Source organism: Trichosurus vulpecula, chromosome 2, assembly GCF_011100635.1.
Source record: "Trichosurus vulpecula isolate mTriVul1 chromosome 2, mTriVul1.pri, whole genome shotgun sequence".
NCBI classification, from domain to species: Eukaryota; Metazoa; Chordata; class Mammalia; order Diprotodontia; family Phalangeridae; genus Trichosurus; species Trichosurus vulpecula.
Window position 1 is genome coordinate 440,505,665 of NC_050574.1, and position 23,576 is coordinate 440,529,240.

The 23,576-nt window shown below is 33.2% G+C and overlaps 1 protein-coding gene across 6 annotated transcripts in view; it reads left to right on the top strand.

Moving 5' to 3' along the window:
• KDM6A (lysine demethylase 6A) overlaps positions 1-23,576 on the top strand; it is a 276,748-nt gene that overhangs the window by 176,215 nt on the left and 76,957 nt on the right. For 5 of the 6 annotated variants that reach the window (XM_036742806.1, XM_036742808.1, XM_036742809.1 and 2 more), the window contains one exon: positions 6,601-6,635. In XM_036742806.1, coding sequence (XP_036598701.1) covers positions 6,601-6,635 — 35 coding nt within the window. Of the gene's footprint in view, positions 1-6,600; positions 6,636-23,576 lie in introns of those variants that run through there. The other variant, XM_036742811.1, reaches the window with a different exon arrangement.

Consider the following 23,576-nt stretch of genomic DNA (forward strand, 5'->3'; position numbering starts at 1 on the left):
TATGTAGATTACCTTTAATTGAACATTATGGAAATGTAATGTAAATAAAATATGAATGGGATGGGGTGGGGGAAGTAGTGCATTTCCTGTACTTTGTAATATCTCAAGGGCAGTTAAACCAAATTTCCTAAAAACATTTTTAAAAAACAGCTTTGATAATAAATTTGTTAGACTAAACAGATAACTAAATTTAGATGATTGAATATTCAAATGTTTCACTTAATTTCAGTTTTATTTATCTTAAAGATAAGCATCTATCTGTGCAAATAAAAACTTTTGAGGAAGATTTGTAAACTATAAGCATATATTTAATTATAAGCTTTTTATTCTGAAGGTGTGCTATTTTACCTAAATCTTCATGATTTCCCCTTTTCCAAAGAACATATCTGTTTCTTTCTTTCTTTTTAAAAAATTTTTTTTAATATCTGTTTCTTTCAAATGAATGTTACAAGGTAGTATGCATACTCATGCCAAATATTTCTGTGACCTTTGGCATCATTGCCAGTTAAGTAATGTTGGGAAGATTAGGAAGCCATAAAAGTAAAGCCCCAGTCTTGATTTAGTGTTCACCATGAGTCTTCTATCCCTTTATATTTCCAGCATATAGTGCTGGTAAGGAAATAAACTGGTAAAGTCAATTAACTGGTATATTCAGTTGCTTTAAGTAACTTTTTCTCAAGCTTTTCTACTGAAAAAGTGGAAAACATTTCTTATAATTAATTACTAATTGTTTAACTTCAAAAAGTGGTCAAGATTTGATTTTTGTTCCTGTTCTACTTATACTCCTTTCATACCTTTCCAAAATGGAAAAGATAAGTAAACTAATGGACTTTTATGTCCTAAATTACCATCCTAAGATGTTGAATAGTTCAGTTGTGTGTCACTTTGAGGAAACATTATGTTAAAAAACCTGAATTTATAAAACATATACAATGAAGTATTTTTTTAGATTTAGGGAATTTTTTTCTTTCACAAAGTTTCACCACAGTTTATACACATTCAATTTATATAGCACATTAAAAAAAAATTGATATACAAAAATTTGGCTCATATATATCTGTTTTGGAATGTCAGTTGCCTAATGTGAAGTATACTTCTTTACAGGCAGCTTTTAACTTTTAAACAAACTTTATTGCAAAAGTCTGTTTACAAATCATATTTTTGGAACCCAGTATACATTTTTCCCCCATTAAATCATTATATGATTAAATTCTAAAGCCAGCTGACTAGCCAAAGCCTATTTAATTGGTAATATGATTTACACATCATGTTGACCATTTTATTTATTTCTGAATATAAATACGCTTTATTCTTTTATATAAATTCATCCTGTTGAATTTGACAGCTTCTGTGATATTTGTGGCATGGGCTAATTAGCCATTCCCTCACATCATCATCTCCCACCCCCTGCTCGCCATAGCCTTATTTTTCCAGTTCCTTGGGATATCTTTTCCCAGTCTGGGCTGACTTTCATATATAATTTGATGAAAACGAGTATCTTTGAATTCAGACTTGCTATATATGTATGTTATGCTCTCAAGTGTTAATCAATTTCGAATCAGTATGCTATGATAAAAAGGGAACTGAACTGGAACAGGAGACAGCATCTTGGTTTGAATTCTAGCTATTAAATCTACTTCCTGTGTGACCTTGAAAATATTAACCTGTATAGCTTTCACTTTATTTGTAAAATTAGGTTGTCAGATCAAATGACTTCTAAATTCCCTTCCAAGCTCTAGATCAAGATTTCTCCAGTCCTATCACTTCGCTTTCTTCTTCCTCTGTACTTTCTTCTTTAGTTATCTCATTCATCTTTGTAGTTTCAACTATTGCTTCGATTTAGATGATTATCAAATATATTGATATCTGTTTCTCCATACTTCTGATTCCGCATCTTCAATTGGTTGTTCATGTAGAAATCCTAATGGTACTTCAAGTGCAGCATATTCAAAATTAGACTCAGTCATATTCCCCTCTAAACTAGCCAGTCATTCTTCCAACTACACATTTGTTGTTGTTGTTGTTGTTGTTGTTAATAATGCTCTGTCACTCAGACTTGAAAGTTTCATGTCATCTTTGACTCTTTCCTTTCCCTCACTCTCAACATCCTCCATCATCTCCTGCCACATCCTGGCAGTTCTACATTCATTCACGTGGATCCTTGAAAATGAATACCATTTGTGAAATGACTCTAAATCTTAACCAACCTCCTAAGTTTAGAATGATGGTTGCATTTTTTTAGCTGGTCAAGTTTGTCAGAAATCCAATTGATAATTCCTTTTTTTCTCTTTTATCTACAGAGTCCTAGTGTATTGCATTTTTTTAAAGCACTAAAACAAAGGGAAAATCTGAAATACATTTGCTTACAGCATCAATTTTGTATTGTAGCATGGAGCAATATTTCCATGGACTACTACTACTACTGCTCCTTAGATTAGAAAGTGTGACAGATGGATAATTGGATGAGTGGGTAATCCTATTCTTCTTCCTTAAAAACTTAAACTTCCATTAAATACAATTTTAAAAAATTGATATCTCTTCTTGTTTCATTCATTTATTTTTCCTAGCTTGCTTTTATAAACTCGTATATGAAGATTATTGGATCTGTAAGGTGGGCTTCAAAGTTCTATATCTTAACTTTAGTGACAAAGCACTAAAAATAATAAGCTGTTATTCAGTACTTACTCATTTCTAGGCATATTGATAGTGAAGAGCAGTTGGGAAAAGAGGAAAAAAGAGTTTTACAGAAGAAACTGAAGATGTGGCTGTTTCTTCATCCCAAGACTTGATAATCATATTGATGAAGAAAAATAGATGCCCATAAAATAAAGATTTGAAATACTTATATGATGACATTAGGAAGACCATTGTTAAGTCTTGTAATATAGATTTCTTTTTATAAACTAATATAATTCATACTATCAGTTTTTGAAGAATTTTTAGTCCTAATGATCTTACATTTAGAACTTTATGAAATTGAAATATTTTGTCCCCCACCCCTGGATTTATACTGTATTCTAAAGGCAACTGAAAACTCTATATGCATATGGTATACATTAATAAATTGGGTTTTCTAACTGATTCCACTTTCCTGCAGAAACTATAGTACAAATTGGTTAAAATTTTCAGGGTTAGATAACTGTGTATGGTGTAATACTAACCGTATTATAGAACTAATTAAACTTTGTGACTTTTTTTTGCCTTAATTAGTTCAAAGTTCTGACTTGAATTTTAGGAATATCTCTTTCAATGAAATTCAGATACCTCTCCTTTCTAACTCTTCACCCTATCTAAGCCTCCCTCGAGACACTTCCCAGTTAGAAGCCATGAACATGGAGGTATGAGTTGCTGAAAGCCCCAAGACTCTGGGTTCAGTTAAGGGACAGGTTGTTCTTTTAATGTTCTAGTGAAAAGTGGCTAGGAGTAAGAGAAAGTAATTATTGAGAAGAAGGGAATTTGAGTAGCTTTGGATTTGTATAATTGAAAGTAATGATGGAGAAGAATTGGCAGAAGGAAGAATTAAGGAGATTTGTAATTGTTTTCTTCTCATATACTTTTTCTTGTCATGGAGGGAGTAATGTTAAGGTGCAGAAGGAATGTTAGTAAACTGTTTGATTGCAATAGAAATGGGTTTTCTCTGATTTCTATTCCATTTCTAAGATGCACAAGGATGGAGTCCAAAAAAGGAACATGATACTATTCTGGTAGTTTTCTCCTTCTCCACTATTTCCTTTCTCTTATTTCCTGTTTTCAAAGACCTTACAATCCATGTGCAGTATGGAAAGGGATTTGGAAGTAGGCAGTTTCTCACATACAGGAAATGAAGTGAGGATGGGAATTCCCAGTGGTAGAAAGCAAGGGAAGGGAATTTTCTGACAATCCTGATGGGTCAGTATATCTCACAGTAAATAAATCAGGGATTTTAGAAGTTGGATTTGTTTCTTCTTAGTTAATTTTTTTTTATTCTGGAAAATCAGTTCATGTATTTTCCTAAGAGGTTTCAATAATTTTGCCATTCCCCCATATAATTTCGTTTTGACTCTGGAATTTGTTCTGAGATAAAAGTTTTTGCTTTTGTTTTGGTTGCAAGAAATTTACATTAATCAAAAGTCTGTACAGAGGATATGGTAATGAGAACTAAGGCTTAGGTTTTTTTGGTTTGTTTATTCATTTCTTAATTGGAAGGAGAAGTAATACAAAACTTATCTAGGAAAACCCTCCTGTCTTTCCTCCAAATTTTATAGGTGATTGCACAAAAGACTGCTAGTTAACTAATGTTGAATGTCTCATTAGTTACAAACTTGAGATGGCATGTCTCCCCCCCTCCACCCACCCTCCCCAAGTCTTGGAACTCCCCTTGTGTTCTTCAGTGTTCTATCTAATACATAAGTTTGCATCCTAAAAGAATGGTTAAATTCAAATGATAATTACAGTAATCGACATTTATGTAGCCTAAGATACTCAAGATGCTTTACATTATCTCATTTGATCTTTACAGCAACCTTGTAATTAATGTGATATTTTCAGTTTATAGATAAAGGAAATGATGTGTATAAAGTTTAAATGACTGTGATTGATCAGACAGCTAGTAATTGTCAAAGGGAGGTAGGAAGCTAGGGGAACCTTTGGCCCCAAGTCCAACAGTCATTCTATATTACCATGGTGCATATATTTAAATTTAGAGAAAAGCAATATGATTTTGTAATTGATTATTTGCAAAGGGGAATAATGTATCAAAAGATTCTTAAGAACATCATGTTAATATTTAGCTGGTTGTCAGCTTTGTAACTCTTGGTAAATCACTTCTGTGGGCTTCAGGTTTCTCTTGTCAAATGAGAGGGTTGTTTGACATTCTTCAATTTCTCTGACATCGGCCATTGTTGGAAGGGAGATTTGACATCATGGAGGCTTGGGAGAGATGACAAAAAAAATCCTGATTTTACTGACATATATTTGCTCATTTTTCTCCTGAGAAAGAATAATTTTTCATACTCTTATTTTGCATATTGGAATTTAGATTGTTTTTAACATTTTCTGCTGCACATTTACATGTGATTGCTAAAATTAGTTCCTCTAAGTCAGCATACCTCATTTTTCTTGTTAAACTTTCCTATTTCCCTCCAAACTTTCATGATTTTGTTAGAGATACAACCACCAACCTCGTAGATTTGTAGTCATAACACCATCCATTAACTTAACATCTACCTCAATTCCCTGTGTCCAACTGGGTGCCAGGATTTTAGAATTCACCTTCTACTGTTGGCCATCCACCCTTTTTATTCAGATGGCTGGTTCATACTTACATTATCTTTTACCTAGACTTCTGTAATAACTGCCTCATTTCCGTTTCAGACCTTCACATGATTTCTTTCTCACATAATTGCCAAAATAATCTTAATCATTGGTTTGAATGCATCACTTCTGAAATTAAAAACTTCAATGGAGTCTTATTACTTCTAGGATAAAATGCTAATTCCTAAGACTGTCATATAAAACTTAAGTTCATAGTGTTTTCTTTGTGTGATATAGTAGATAAGAGAAATGGCCTTGGAACTAGGAAGACCTGGGTTCTTTGCTGCTTCTGATCCACCCTGGATGTGGGCAAGTCCTTTAAATTCTCGGAGCTTTTGGCACCTCTTGAAAGACATTCTTAACCTGGGGTCCATGAACTTGCTTTTTAAAAAAGTTATACTTTTTTTTAAGTTACACTTTGATAGCTATATTTTAAGGTAATTTATTTCCTTCATAATGTAATTTCAATTTAAAAACGTTCTGAGGAGTCCATGTCACAAAAAAGAACATGAACCCTTATTCTAAAAGTCTTTAAGATGAAGATACAGTGCCACCCTGCATTGGTAGAGGAAATTCCTTACGGGGAAGCAGCTATACCAATGAAATCATAGGTCTTATCTTTGATCCTAGCATATCTAAATGTTTTTATATCTCTCTCTCCACCCACCCTACCCACATCCCCATCCCCCAAACCAGTTTAGTAAAATGTAAACTTTTAAAATATGGCAGATCCATGTGCTGTAGATGTTTTCTTGTATGTTCATTTTCTAGTCTTGGGGATGGAAAGAGGGAGGGTGGCACAAGATTTTATGACATTCAAATGAAATCTGGTATGAATTGAGGGGATAAATGACATCTCTTGACCATTTCATTATTTGACTTTCTATTTTAGTAAATAGTAGCACCTTGATTTTTAAAACTATGAAGATATAAATATTTGAAATGTTGACAATTTTTTTTCTCTGAAAGAGTGAAAAAATCCTTTTTGTCTCTATAAATATTTTATCTTCTGTTTATTTTGAAATCATAGAACCATGAGCATGTGCGTCTTGTATTCATATTAGTCTGTTAAAATAATTTTGACCTCTTCTTTTCTAAGAATCCTGTTTCTTCATCTGACTTTATGTTATTTCATTAATTCATATAGCATGTTTAAAATAAAACTAATTTTTCATCTGTAGTTTATTTAAAATTTAACCTCTGTTAACTTCATTACTTTTTTTTCTTTGCATTAATCTTATGGATTGAAATACTTATTAACTGTTGTGGTTTTTATAATTGATTTTTACTCTCCCTGATCCTTTGCAGTTCAATTTCACATTGCCCACTTGTATGAAACTCAGGTAAGTGTGTTTAGCTTCTCCTTTTTAAAAATTCCCACTATTCTATTAATTTTCTTATGATTAAGTTTGTTTTGTTTTTGTGGAGCCAAATATTTGCAGACACCTTAAAAGACCGTGGTATATATATATTTAAATAGTATTTTTCTTTTAATTTTTTGCAGAGAAATTTAAACAGTGGTTTATAAGAAATAATGCACAAATTTGAGGGGGGTAGGTTTTTTCTTTCATTTTGTTTTAAGCATTAGATACTGTAGTTCTGGAACCTGATTTCTGGATATTTAGTTCTTTGTGTTTTCATGCAAGAAACATAAAATCTGAGTTGGTTATTTACAGTTACCATCAACATTTTCTGTTATGACAATATTTAGTGAAATACATTGTCCTTTTTTCAAAATCTTTTTGGATTTCTAGAGAGCAAATTTGCTTCCTTTTCCTACATATTATCTAGAAAAGCCATATATTTTTATGTCTTAGTAAAAAGACACTAGTAAAAGAACAATTATTTTGGCACCAGAAATAAATTGTTTGAGTTTTAGGTGCATCGTGATTACGTGTCAGGCAGAGAGGGTTTGAGGCTGCAGATTTTATCTTATATATTCTGCTTTTGTTAGGCTAGCTAGTCCTTTTCACTAGTTATTTCCTTAAAATGTTCCCGTATAACAAACAAAAATTTTTTCCACATAATTTACTGTTAAAATTAATTTCTAGTTCTTTGAAACATGCCTATTTGTAGAATTACTGGTCCAGAAAAATAAATTAGGTCTAGTCATTGAACATGTATTAAATATTTGCTTTGTGCCAAGCACTGTGCTAAGTGCAAGGGATTGAAAGAAAATTAAATGGTCCCTGATCATTAGGAGCTTTCAGTCTAATGGTGAGACAACATCTAAACAACTGTTTATAAACAGTATCTATACAGCATAAGTTGGAGATCATCTCAGAGACAAGATACTAAAATTAAGGAGGACTGGGAAAGGCTTCTTGTACAAAGTGAAATTTTTGCTTATACTTTCAGGAAGCCATGAATCAGGGACGGGGAGGGGGGAAAAATTCCAAGCATTGGAGGCAAAGAAAATGTACAGTCAGGAAATAGAGTGATTGGGGAGATCATCGTCATTTGATCATAGAGTATGTAGGTAGGAGTAAGGGAGTAAGAAAACTGGAACGGTAGACAAGGACCAGGTCTTTGAAAGGCAAACAGGATTTTGTTTATTCCTACAGGTGATAGGGAGCAAGTGGAGTTTATTGCACTGGGTTTGGCGGGTATAGAAGGGGGGTGTTACCTGATAACATGATTAGACCAGCCCTTTAGGAGAAAGAAAGAAGTTAGCATATAACAGAAATTATTATGGGTTATCCAGAAGTAAACAATGGAAAGTTTTTATTTTGGAATTTGTACACCAATGATCTGTTCCTATTTCTTGGTTCATGTGTCTCACCCAGTACTTAGTACCAAGGAGCTTGAACACTTTCCAAAAATTTTTTTGGCCACTTGGGAATAATATATGCTAAAGTAATTAGAAATTATCTAGCAATTTACTTGTTTTTGTTCTTCACTGTAAGCTTTATTTTGAAAATTAGCAGCATTCTAGGAAGTAATCCTTCTTATGTGCCTAAGTTGGAACCATTTAGAGCATATTATTAAACTGTTCACTGATGAGTCTTTCAATCCATTAAAGGGAGGATATTTTCTATTCATTGTATTTTTTTTGAGGCTCTCTTAATATTTTCTATTTTGCCTTATCTGAAAGTAGTTCGTGTGTATTTATTAATTTGTGAATGTACTTATGGTTTAACAATATAGTGACATAGAAATTCAAGAGATTATACTTTTAAATTATACTATAGGATGGAATGGAAAGTTGTAGCAGAATTTGGGCATATAGCTAAATTTTATTTTGTCCTTAGACATTCGAGGTAAAATTGTTTTATGTGTAATTTTAAGACCTTGGGGGCTTATCTGAAACTACTGCTTATTTAATGTTTCACAGCTAAGATCCGTTGCATACTTAGAAATCTGCTTTTAATTTTGGTAGCTTGCTCTATTTTTATGTCAGTTAGTAGTCGTGATAGGTACTAGTTGAAAAACAGTGAGAAAGACTTCAAGTTAAACATAATAATTCATTCTCTATCTTGCATGTAACATAAATTTATATCAGATGAGCTTTTGATAAGTCAGAAAGCAATATAGGCACATATTGCCTCATTTTCTTAGTACTTTTATCATCATTTGAAAGAGTATTTTATACAGAAAAAAATAGAGAGTATCTGCAAGAAGGTAGGTTGACATTTAGTTCACATGACTTCATGCCCTCAATTAAAAGACTCAGAATGAGTTTTGCCACATTTAATTTACGTTTCATGTGCATTCTCAGTGGCTTTATGAAATTTGAATGTTTAAGTAACTATTGACTGTATTTTCTTGGGCCATATATTTGTCAGAATTCACTGCCCTGTAAGAAACACAGAGAGATACTTTTGAAATAAATCAAGTTATAGCACATTTGAGGTGTAAACTAAGTTTTTTTTTTTTTAAACAATTCTTAATCCAGAGAAAGCTTTATCAGTTTTCTTTAGGTATATTGTCTTAGTGAAAATTAGGCCTTTAATTATGGTGGAAGAAAACCTTTGTGCTCTTTGTTTCAAGCCAAATTCTATTAGAGACTAAGTTGTCAGTATGTTAGCCTTCCTTGATTGGAGAGATATCCAAAAGGGCCAGCTTCCTTGCTGGTAATTGGAATTTTCTCTTAGCCAAGCACTTATTGTTTGTTACATTGCAAAGTAAGAGAAAAGCAAAGATTTAAAAAAAATTTTTTCCAACTAGAACCATAATAATGTCTCCTCTATCTCCCTGTATCCTCTTGGGCTTGTAAAGGAAGTACCTTCTGAAACTGATTACTCTTCTTTTAATCTGGTCAATGGTATATAAAGAGATAATCTTTCTTAATTGAATTAAATAAAAACATTTCTACTCTTAGTTTAGTCATAGTAGACAAGATTTAGTTACTTATTTTCTTCATGATTCAAGGTCTCTCTTGGAAATTGATTATATCTTATCTTTGAGGAAGATTTTGATTCAAGTGAAACCAAGCACATCAGAACAGGAACCTGTTGTTATTATTTCTTAATATTTTATGACACATTTGAGGCTTTAGTTTGCTATATGCTTTCACACTAGTAACTGACAATGAAAACATCTATAATAATTGATTCTGCAGTAAACATAAGAGGCAAAATAATGTGAAGAATGAAAATATTTGGAATATAGAATGTGTCAAAATAGGCAGCTAGATGATATAGTAGATAGAATGCTGGCTTTTGGGTTAGGAAATTTTGAGTTCAAGTCCTGTGTTCTCAGCCATATTACTTAATTAAACCTTAGTTTCCTCATCTATAAAATGGAATACTAGCACCTCCAAGAATCAAACAAGATAATATTTGCCAAGCATTTTGCAAAACTTAAAGCTATCGACACAATCATGATTAGCAATGTTAATTTTCTACCAGTCATTCTTCACCTGTATTATGGAAATATTTTTCTACCCTCTCTTTATTTTACTTTCACATGGCAGTGTCCTAGCTATAAGTAATTGCGTGAATATCGACAAGTCATTCAGATTCTCTCTATTCTTCTGTCTTCGTGTTCTGTAAAAGGAAATAAATAATACTTATCCTATTTCATAGAGTTCTGAGGAAAGGTCTTTGTAAACCATAAAGTACTGTATATATATGAACTTGCCTCTATTTAAAAAAGGAACATAAATACCCAATAATGGTTCCTTTTTTCTAGGTGTTTATTTTAGTAGTGGGTGTCCATCTTCCAAACACATATCTACAAAAAGACTATTAGGCAAGCAACTTTAAGAATCATCTATACCTTATTAATTGCTTGCTTTCTTATCATCCTTTTTCGAAAACTGTCATGAAATACCTAAATCAGTATTAAGTATTTGTCAGAATTTTCAGTTGACATTGTAGTATTAAGGAAATCCTATACTAAAGTTAAAAGTTGTGTCATTAAAATTCCACAGTTCACTTGGTTTACCTACCCTAATATTTTTTTTTCTGTTGTGCTATGAAAAATGCACATGTAAAATCTTTGAATTTGGTTTGATCTTTAGAAGTTTATATTTTTAAAAAATTTTTTTTCCTACACTTAACATTCTGTTAACACTGTTACAATGTAGCAAATTATGTGTAATCCTTCATGTCAGTAGAAAACTTCATGAATTTAATTCTTAGTTGGAACAGCATTTTATTTGCCAACACAAAAGCAGAAGACAGTGTTAGTAATCATTTTTGCTTTACAGTTAGAGATGACCCCTTTGTATGTGCTGTACAATTGCGGGTTAAAACATTTACCTCTCATTACTTTTTGAAAATTTCAGTTTGATTTTACATTCTGGCTTGCATAAAAGCATTATAGTAAAAATTATATACAATTATGTAAAAGTTCAAGTATTTGGTTCTGCCTATGTTTTTTTTTCCTTCTTGATGGTTTTGTTATCTATCCGGTGAACTTTTGAGGAAGTTCACTTAAAAGTGAATAGGAATCACTGTTTTGAGAATATTTTGATTGCTTACACTCTATTAATGATAAGTTTTCATTTGAGACATTCTGTATAGGAAAATGACCTTAGTTATAGGATATATTTGGAAATGTTTTCAAATGTCCAGCATTACTTACTTCAGTACCACAGCATGGTAGGTAGAGTATTTGATTTGTAGTCAGGAAGACTTGGGTTCTTACCTACCTTAGATACTTACCCTGATCCTGGGTAAGTCATTTAACCACTCTGCTGAGCTTGTTTCATTATCTGTAATAGGCATCCACTAAGTACCTGCCACACAAGGTTGTTTTGTGGGTCATGTAAGATAATTTGCAAAGTGTACTCTAAACTTTCAGTAGCTATATTAATTACAGCCAATGATACTGAAATGTTTTTGTTGGCTTACTAAATGTATCATATTGAACATAATATAATCTTTTTAATGACTCATTTTCAGCATTTTGTTAACTTAGCACTTAATTCAAATCCATTTCCAAGTAACTCTGCTCTTTCTCCTCTCCATCTGTCTTGTGCAGAAGAACTCAAATTTTCCTTTCCTACCCGCTTGCAATCTAGCTTCATACTTGAGTACTTTTTGCTGTATACTTGCAGATTATCATAAATCCTTACCATCTCAGTGGCCTTTAGAAATTGTCATTGTTGAGAATTTGGAGAATCAGCATCTGTATTGGCATTCCGTCCCTCTTGCTGGCAGATTATATCTAGGAAGCTTGGTTCAGATTGGAGAGCTGAAAAGCTTGTGATCTAGACAATCTGTCAGGATGTAGCCCATTGAACAAGTGATCAGATTCTGTTTTTCTCAATGATTAATCTATCCTTAAATTGTGGTTCCTCTAATGAAAGTATCAAGATTTTAGTTAAGCTGCCAGATCATCAAAAAGCATTTGACATTTTCCCCTTCTTGAAATTTTCTCTTCCTTTGGTTCCAGAAGACTGCTTTGCTTATCTTACTATATTATTGACTGTCTCTTTCACTGACTGGACTTCCTCTATTTTCCCTTTAAGTATGATTGCTTCTTAACATTCAGAACATGATCTTCAGATCTTTAGCCTGTATTCATTCCTGAAGTGGTTTCAGCTATTCTCAGTTTCAACTGTTAAATTTGTATTAACAACTCCTAAGTCCATTACTTTCTCCAAGATGCTGGTCCTGCATTTCCAACTTTTTAAATGTTTCCACGTGGGTTTACTCTCAAGCTGAGTGCATATCTTCATCCCAACCATCCCACGTTCTTGATTTTTCTTTTTATGTTTACATGGTAATCTCATTCGTTTTATCTTATTTTTTACCCTCCCCCAAAACTCACTTTTTCTTTTGAGGTCTGCATTTTGTTTTCCATAGTTTGTCAACCATTAAGTGCTGTCAGTCTTTCCTTTTCAATGTCCCTGTCACTTTTTCTCTTTTAAAAATATTATTATTACTTTTACTAAGTACAGAGACAAGACTTGTGATTTCATTGATACGGTGAATTCCCAAGTGAGGAAATTCAACCAGCATCATCTCTGCAATTACAGTCTTAGAGAGCTGCCAAGTGTATAAAGTTAAATGTCTTTCCCAGGGTCACACAGCCAATATGTATGTGTGAGAGGTGGGTCCGGAGCTCAGATGTTCCTGGTTTCAAGGCCATAATTTAATGCTTTTAAATACTACTTGATAAGCATAGATAATCCAAAACATGGTTAACAACATAGGAAACATATTTGCAAATAATTATGCTTACAACTACAAAGTTTCTGTTAGGTAAATAATTTATTTTTTAAATTTTTTGAGGGGGGAAGGCAGGGCAATTGAGATTAAGTGACGTGCCTCAGGTCACACAGTGTTTCAAGTGTCTGAGGCCAGCCAGATTGGACTCAGGTCCTCCTGATTCCAGGGCCAGCATTCCCCTCACTGCACTAGCCCCTCAGATATTTTTTTAAGTGTACATACTAAAATCTCACTAAAGTTGTATTTGTGATAAGAAAACTGAGGGAATTATTTCTTGCTGAAATGACTTAGAGATGAAGAAATGGCAATGAAACCCCCATTTCACCAAGAGTGAAGGAAGAAGCAAATATAGAGACAAAAAGTTTCCACCTGGAAACAAAAATCCACTTGGACGTTAATTGGTGCCATAGGACATACCTAGAACCATTTCCTTCTCAGACTTGTTCATTTTTTGTCACTCTAGGTTGAAATGAACTCAGGTACCAAGACTATGGTTTCACAGGCCAGAATCTGGCTTGGGCTTGTATCCCCAGCTCCCATAACATCTTTGGGGAAAAGATGGCTGGAACTTCTTTGATCTCTAGGCACTGTCTCCTCCCACATCAGAACAGCCAGGTCTGTGTAGAAAGAAAAGTAGCCCCTAGAATTCTAGGCTAAGTCAGTCAATAAGCATTGACTTTGTGCCATGTGCTGGAAACAAAAAGATTTTTTTTTAAAAAAGTCCCTGTCTCAAGGATCTCACAGTTCAGTTGAGGAGACAACATGCAAACAACTATTTACAAACAAAATACTTAACAAGATATATTGGAGATAACCTCAAGAGTGAAGGTAGGATTCCAGTAGACTGGGAAAGCTTTCTTGAAGAAGTTAAGCCTTTACTTAAAGGAAGCCAAGGAAACCTTTCCTCACCATTTCTCTTCCCTCACCTGAAAACAACCCACAGCTAGGGGCTAAAAGCTACCCCACAAGTTCCCATTGTGCTACTCAGTTCTATTGTCCAAACTACGCCTCTTGGACTGTTAGCCCAGCGCATATTCTCTATACTGGCAGACTCCTGGATCTGAGACCTAATGGTTGGTCCAGCCCAATCTTTCCAGGAAACATAGTTCTTCCCTTCCAGAAAAGTCTCCTTGCTTTTTCTGGTCCCTTCAAAATTAGGAGATATGTCCAGTGTTTCACTCTTCCTGTATAACTAAACAACATGGAATGTGGAGACCTCTGCTTTGCTGCTGCTGTTGTTCATTCATGTCCAACCTTCTTCATGACCCAGTGGACCATACTGTTCTTGGGATTTTCTTGGCAAAGATAATGAGATGGTTTCCTTCTCCAGTGGACTAAGGGAAACAAAGATTAAGTGACTTAGCCTGGGCCACCTAGCTAATAGGTATCTGAGGCCAAATTTGAACTCAGGTCTTAATGACCCTAGGTCTAGCACTCTATCCACTGAGCCACCTAGCTGCCTCCTTACTGTTCTATCCCTATAGTGGACTATGACCTCCTGTATTGCATCTTTAGATCTTTCCTTATTGATTTCTATACTTGGAATTCTGGAAAAGAAAAATAGTATAAATCAAAACTGGCAACTCGATCAACTTATACAACATAAAAGACCTGAGAAATTTTTCCCCCAAAAAGTACGAAGTTAAAGCATCAATAGTTGGGATGGAGAATATGTTAATATTTTTTTAATCAGATTGGATCAAATTGATAGTAACCAAATCACAGTAATTAAAGCAGGGTTCTAGCTAGGGTTGGGGGAGAGGGAGAGAGAGAGGGAGAGGGAGGGGGGGGGAGAGAGAGTATTAGAGAGAGTATTTTAACATAAAGAGATGATGCAGCAGTTTGTGATACTCAGGATAGTATCCAAGGTCTGAAAACACCTATGGAAGCAGCAAATAATAACATCACCAAAATTGAACAAAGATTAATAGGTAACTAAATAAAACTGAAGAAGAAACCCAAGAATATTGGAACCAAAAAAGCTAGACAAAAGTAGAAGTACATGCATTAAATAAGAATATGGTGCTATGGGGAAAATGTTTTAGACATATCATTCTGTTCCCTTGTTAGGAAAAAAAAAATATCCAGTGACCACAGTTTGTGTTTATAAGACCTAGATTTAAATCCTTTTTGTAACTTGTTAACTGTACGACATTAGGTACAGCCTAATTATTGAGCTTAACTTTGTTTTTTTTTACCATTTTTAAAAATGATCAAGTTTTCCTAGATGGCATCTAAGGATCTTTTCCAGTTATAACTATGACTTTTTTGCCTGACCACAGGAAACTATCAAGTCCATCAATTTACATTCACCAGGGCCCATAATTCCTAAATGTAAATTTAAAAATAATCTTTTTTCTGAGAGTTATCAAGAGTTTTAAAACTGTGTATACCCTTTGACCCAGTAATAGCCCTATTAGGTCTATTTTATGTCAGCTATCTTTGTTGTGGCAAAGAACTGAAAATTGAGGGGATGCTCATCAATTGGGTAATGGCTGAATAACTTGTATATGATGATGATGGAATACTACTGTACTAAGAGAAATTATTAACATGTTGATTTTAGAAAAACAAGGAAAGACTTGCGTGGAATAATGAATAGTGAAACGAGCACAGCCAAAAGAACTTTGCATAAACTAACAGAAATAATTTGTAGAATAATTATGAACAATCATTATTATAATTATAATTTATTAGTATTATAAATACTCAGGTCAGCTACAGAGGTCCTAAGAAGGAATGTGCGGTCCACCTCCAGAGAAAGAACTGATAAATAGAAGTATGCATAGTACAGTTTTTGAAAAAATTTGTGTCAAATTGGGGCCTTCTCTAGAGTGGGGTAGGGAGGGAGGGAGTTAGTTCAGAACTTAAGTGTAACCAAAAAAAGTGAAATTTAAAAAAAGTTTGAAAAGGAAAAATTGACAATTAAAAGACATGCAAATTGAAGTATGCCTATGAGTTAGGGAGATGTATGGTTCTTCCCTGCAAATGTGAACATACAAAGAGACTTGCAAGGAAAACAAATTGGGTTGAAATTAGAAGGATTATCTTCAAAAACAAAGATTACCTGGAAGTGCACAAAATTACTCAACTAAGGAGTGGAAAAGCACTATAATTATGCATTAAGAAATCAAGGATACAGGAAGCATCTGGCAGCTTCTCTACATTAAAAGACAGGAGGATTTGGAATATGATATTCTGAAAGGCAGAGGAGCTTGAACTGCAACCAAAAATCAACTACCCAGCAAAATTGAGCACAATTTTTCAGGCAAGGAGATGGACATTCAGTGAAATAATGGAATTCCAGACCTTCCTGATGAAAAGGCCAGAGCTCAAGGGAAAATTTGATCTTCAAATACAAAATTCAAGGGACACATAAAAAGGTAAACAGGGGAAAAATTTTTAAAAAACTTTGTTAATAAGGACAAATTGTTTACATACTTATATAGGATTATATTGTTTTATATATGTTCTATATGTCAATCCTGAGTACAGTTATTACGCCAATTGAAAGGGATGTACATAGACTGACGGTGTCAGTATAAAATAACTGATATAATGATAAAAAACATAATTAAGGGGCGTAAGGGGTGGTTCTGGAAGAAGAGGTAAGAAGGTGGTAGTAAAGGGTAAATTACATCATATGAAGAGACACAAAACCATATTATAGTAGAGGGAAAGAAAGGAGTAAAGGTAAAAGACTGGAGTAGAATATATTGTGCTTCAACTAAGGTAAAAAAAAAAAGCAGGGATAGCAATCCTAATCTCAGACAAAGAAAAAGCAAAGATAGATCTAATTAAAAGAGATAAGGAAGGAAACTATATCCTGCTGAAAGGCACCATAGACAATGCAGCAATATCATTATTTCACATATGTGTACCAAGTGGTATAGCATCCAGATTGATAGAGGAGAAGTTAAGGGAATTGCAGGAAGAAACAGACAGCAAAACTATACTAGTGGGGGACCTCAACCTTCTCTCTCTCTGAACTTGATAAATCTAACCTCAAAGTAAACAAGAAAAGTTAAGGAGCTGAATAGAGTTTTAGAAAAGGTAGATATGATAGATCTCTGGAGAGAACTGAATGGGGATAAAAAGGAGTATACGTTTTTCTTAGTAGTATATGGCAAATACTCAAAAACTGACCATGTAGTAGGGCATAAAAACCTCACAGCCCAGTGCAGAAAGGCAGAAATAGTCGATGCATCCTTTACAGAGAATGATGCAATAAAAATTATTTGTAATAAAGGACCATGGAAAGAAACTAAATAATCTAATCCTAAAGAATGATCAGGCCAAAGAACAAACCATAGAAACAATTCATAGCTTCATTCAAGAGAATGACAATAGTGAGACAACATACCAAAACTTATGGGATGCAGCAAAAACAGTTCTTAGGGGAAGTTTTCTATCTCTAAATTCTTACATGAATAAAATAGAGAAAAAGGAGATCAATGAATTGGGCATGCATTTGAAAAAGCTAAAAAAAGAAAAAAATGACAATCCCCCATTAAATACCAAATTAGAAATATTGAAAACCAAAGGAGAGGATTGATAAAATTGAAATCAAGAAAGCTATTGAACTAAAAAAAAAAAACCCTAAAAGCAGGTTTTATGAAAAAAAAAATTGATAAACCTTTGATTGAAAAAACAGAAAGAAGAAAACCAAATTACCAGTGTCAAAAATGATAATAGGTGAATTCAACTCCAATGAAGAGAAAATTAAAACAGCCATTGGGAATTATTTTGCCCAATTGTATGCTCATAAATTCAACAACCTTAGAGAAATGTATGAATATTTACAAAAATATAAATTGCCTGGGTTAACAGAAGAGGAAGCAAAATACCTAAGTAACCCCATCTCAGAAAAAGAATTTAAGCAAGCCATCAGTGAACTCCCTAGGAAAAAATCTTCAGGGCCAGATGGTCTTACGTGTTAATTCTATTAAACATTTAAAGATTTTTTTAATTTAAACATTGCTACGCTTTATAGACTCTTTGGGAAAATAGGTGAAGAAGCAGTCCTACCAAATTCTTTTTATGACACATATGTGGTACCAATACCCAAACCAGGAAAAGACGAAACATAAAAAGAAAATTATAGACCAGTTTCCCTAATGAATATTGATGCAAAAGTTTTAAATAAAATACTAGCAAAAAGATTGCAGCAACTTATCACAAGAATAATACACCATGACCAGGTAATATTTATTCTAGGAATGCAAGGTCAATATTAGAAAAACTATCAGCATAATTGATCTTGTCAACAAAAAAACTAGCTGAAACCATATGTTTATCTCAATAGATGCAGAAAAGCTTTGGATAAAATACAACACCTATTCTAATTAAAAACACTAGAAAGCATAGGAATAAACAGTTTTCCGGAAAATTATAAATAGCATCTACCTAAAACCATCAGCAAGCATTATATGTAATGGGGTCAAGCTAGATACCTTCCCATTAAGATCGGGGGTGAAACAAGGATGTACATTATTAACCTTATTATTCATTTTGATACTAGAAATGTTAGCTGTAGGAAATAAGAGAAGCAAAAGAAATTGAAGGAATTATAATAGGCAAAGAAGAAACTTAAGTTATCCCTCTTTGCAGATGATATGATGATTTTATTTAGAGAATCAAGTAAAAAACTACTTGAAACAATAAACAACTTCAGCAAAGTTGCAGGATACAAAATAAACCCACATAAATCCTCAGCATTCCTATATGTTACTATACATTATTTAACAAAGCCCAAAAGCAAGATATAGAAAGAGAAATGCCGTTGATAAACCCAAAGAAACCAGCTTCTGGGCTAAGAATTCACTATTTCACAAAAACTGCTGGAAAAATTGGAAAATGGTAGGGCAGAAACTGGGCATAGACCAATATCTTACACCATATACCAAAATAAAGTCAGAATGGGTTCATGATTTAGGAATAAAGGCTGATACTATAAGCTATTTGGGAGAGCAAGGAATAGTTTACCTATCATATTTATGGAAAAGAAAAGAAATCATGACCCAAGAAGAGATAGAGAGCATTACAAAATGCAAAATAGATAATTTTGATTATGTTAAATTGAAAAGTTTTTGTACAAACAAAGCCAATGCAACAACGATTAGGAGGGAAGCAAAAAATTGGGAAAGAATTTTTACAACCAGTGTCCCTGATAAAGGTCTCCTCTCTAAAATATACAGGGAACTGAGTCAAATTTATAGGAATACAAGTCATAATGGGTTCATGATTTAGGAATAAGGCTGATACTATAAGCAATTTGGAAGAGCAAGGAATAGTTTACCTATCAGGTTTATGGAAAAGCAAAGAATTCATGACACAGCAAGAGATAGAGAGCATTACAAAATGCAAAATGGTTAATTTGGACTATGTTAAAATGAAAAGTTTTTGTATAAACAAAGCCATTGCAACAAAGATTAGGAGGAAAGCAGAAAATTGGGAAAGAATTTTTACAACCAGTGTCCCCGATAAAGGCCTCATATCTAAAAAATGCAGGGAACTGAAGCAAATTTATAGGAATACTAGTTGTTCCCCAATTGAGAAATGGTCAAAGGATATGAGCTGACAGTTTTCAGAGGAAGAAAGTAAAGATATCTATAGGCAAATGAAAACATACTCTAAATCACTATTGATCAGAGAAATGCAAATCAAAACAACTCTTAGGTACCACATCTCTCCTGTCAGATTGGCTAACATGACAAAACAGCTTCTAGGGTTGTATCCCAAAGAGATCACACAAGTGGGACCCATATGTACCAAAATATTTATAGCAGTTCTCTTTGTGGTGGCAAAAAATTAGAAATGAAGGGGATGCCCATCAATTGGGGAATGGCTAAAAAATTGTACACGAATGTAATGGAATACTGTTGTGCGCTAAGAAATGATGAACAGATGGACTTCATTGTAACCTGGAAAAACTCATGAAAAGATGTTGAGTGAGGGGAGCAGAACCAGGATATCATTATACATGATTACAGGCAGTTGATATCTGTAAGGACTAACTGATGGACTTGACTCCTCTCATCAATACAAGGTTCAAAGACATCTCCTAAAGACTCATGATGGAAAAAACTATGCACATCCAGAGAAAGAATTATGCAGTTTAAATGCAGATTGAGGCAAACTATATTTGATCTCTTTTTTATTTTCCTTGTTTTTTGTTTTCGTTTCTCCTCTCTGACGATTCATTCCATTGGTTATAATTCTTTACAAGTGGACTATCCTGCAAATATGTTTAATGTGAAGGTAAAGGTGGAACCTACATTCGATTCCACACTATCTTGGAGGGACGAAGGGGGAGGACAGGGAGGGAGAGAAAATTTGGTACCCAGTAACCTGTGGAACTGAATGTTGTAATAAAAAAATAAAGTGATATATAGAAATGACCAAAAAATCAGGGATATGTAATCTTTCTAATAGATATAACAGGCTTAAAATGTGGATAAAAATGTCAGCACAAAGAGGGAAATAATACTAAAAGTCATATGTGCTATTAATAAGACATTTAATATCAGTGAGAACAACCACTTCTCAAAGAGACCAGTAGTGAGGACCATACTGAAAGATGAAAAATGGGATTAAGAGAAACTCATAAAGAAACATATGATCATATGAATAGATGCCAAAGTTAGGTTTTTTTTTTAACAAAAGCCAACAATGATCATAAAAACATCGAAAAGAAGTTATCTTTTTCCCTCAACACGCTAAAAAATATTTGCCTTAAAGCAAAGGCACATTATGTTTAATGTGCAATGAAAAAGTATTTAAAAGGATTCTATTGATAACTGGTACAAAGCAAGAAGCTCATCACATCATTTATTTGAAAAATTCAGACATTTCTATTCTTAGGGTTATAAATTTTCAGTTGCATTATTACAGAATAAAGAACAATATTTTGTTCAATGATTATGGTTTTATTATTGGAAATGCCACTAAAAAAAGCTATATATTACAATCTGCCAGCAAAAACCCTAAGGCTCACTGGACTTCTCCTTCTGAATTATTGCTGAAAGCCCCATTTATGTGTTTATATGAACTTTTAGAATGCAGAGCTCATTGAGAGCAGGTACTACCTTACCATCCTGCTTGTGTACTCCAGCTATTCTTAAATGCTTTTTCATTTAAATTTTCATTAACATTGGAAATGAAGAGGTCAAGGTAGCATTCATTATTTGCACATGATATAATAGTAAATCTTTAAACTTTATCCTATTTGATGGAGACAAGTTCAAAATTAGACATTGTGAAGTTAACACAGAAAAATCCCTAACCTTTTTATTTAGTTGTAGTAAGTATTAAGAAATCATAAACTCCTGTTACAATATTTAATAATTCTACATCTGGCAAACCTGTCCCTGAGGTCCATTTTCTTTATCTGTAAAATGATGGGATTATGCTAGATGGCTGCTTGGGTCCATTCCCTATATAAGAACAATTTTAAAATGACCAAATTAAAGAAATATCAGAATTACCAGAGGGAGAAGAAATGTTAATAGAAAGGGTTGTAAATATAATGTAATATTAGTAAAAGTTAGAATACTTCTCAGATTTAATATATGTCTCATTCAATACCATTCAAGATTATAATGCTCTTCTTTGTAGAACTAAAAAGAAATCACAGTGGAAGTTATGGTAAAGCAAGCGAGCATTGAATGTCAAGGTTCCGCTGAAGAGAAAAATCAGTTGAAGTGGTCTTACTCACAGACTTTAAAATATATGGCAGTGTTCAGTTACCATAAAATCTACATGATAAAACAAAGTAATATATCCAAAGAAATACACATGAAAGATTAGTGTTGGGCCGGACAATAGAAAATAAAGCCGGGCAAGATCTTGATTTAATAACACATGTATTTTCTGAAAAATATTGTTGATGATGTGTTGGTAATGGAATTTTGACCTATGCTTTATGTTTTATATCTCAGTCAATTATAGCTATGATCCTTAAACGTTTTGATAAACTCAGACTATAAAGAAGATAGGGAAAATTGAATGAAATGTTTATCTCAGTTGTTCCAGGGGCAATGAGAATTCTTGTTTGAACAAATGAAATGATTAAAACCTAAGACTTGAGATTTACATGAAAAAATGTTTTAGTCCACAGCAGCAATGGTAGCAGAAGGAATATGTTTGTAGCAGATCTGACAGAAACATTTGTCGTTTAAAATATACAAGGAGTTAAGTCACAGCTATTATTCCCAATCTATAGCAAATAAATGCTAAAAATAGAGTAACATTGAGCTTGAATTTTTTCAACATTATTTTAATTGTTGTCATGTGACCTTAATTTCCAAATCTCATCTTTCTCCCTACCTTACTCACAAGCCACCATCCCTTTTAAATAAGAAAAAAGCAGTTGAGCAGAATTACTAATATGTCAACTCTGACAATCTCATGTGGTATTCCACATCTGTAGTCTGTTCCCATCTCCCCCTAGCCCATACCTCTATCATGAAAAAAGGAAGATGTCTTTTCTCAACCAAATCTTCTCCTGGGCCAAGTTTGGTCATTATAATTATGCAGTCTTTAGTTTAATTTTTTTTTCCTTAAATGTGATTTTTCTAAGTTGAAGCGTATTGTTAATAATGTAAAAGATAAGCAGAGATGCAAATAAAACAGCTGCAACATCATTCTCATATCAAATTGGAAAAAATAAAAACTTCAAAATTCTATGAGTTTTCATTCATTGCCCATGTCACTGAAAACTTTTAAATACTTTTTTTGGTGAGCAAACTGGCATTAAACCATAAAAGTTATAAAATTTTGACTTTTTGACTCCATAATTATAATATATCATGAAGTATTACCAAAAACACATTAAAAAGAACTAGTTAAAATATTTTTTAACTTTATTAAATATAATTGCCTAAAACTTGGAAAATATCTAAATATTCAATATTAGGGAATGATTTATTACCTCGGTAGTATAATGCAAACCAGAAGTTTCATACTTAACGCATTGAAGCTGCCTAATGATTACTAACCAGATATATTTGGATTATTTCATTGTTCAGTGTTTTTAGTAAAACATTAATTTCTTAAAATGTGTCTCTTTCCTTTCTTTGTTTTGCTGTCCCTTTCGAACTTAACTGCTGTTTGTATATTTGTATATTTGTATATTTTTTAGTTCTAATCACAATAATAGTCCATTCTGTGTTGGTGGTATGGTTTGTTCAGCCATTTCTACATTGTCACACAGGTGTTTTTCACTTTTCTTTTTATATTACTAGTTATGCTGATGATGGAAAAGACTCCTCTTTCCCACTGCCCACACCACCTCTTTTGTTAAAGTTCTAGTAGTGGGGTCACTCACTCAATTCCTGAAGGAAAATCAAAAGTAATAAATGGGGGAAATTGCACTACAAGAACTCACATAACAGTATAAAGCACCAATATATTAAAAAAAACACTACATGCTAATTGTATTAACAAAATAGAAGTCCAGATCAGTAGAAGATGATGTAATCCTACCACTTTACAACCGTCAAGATGAAGATTATTAAGTCCAATGTAGAAGCTGTGGAACAGACGTGGAGCTTTGAAATGGTAGATTGATTTTAGAAAACGACATAAATTTTTCCAATGCCTTATAAAAGCCAATTTTTTTCATTCTGTTCCCAGTAACATTTTAACTCAGGTCAGTTTCCA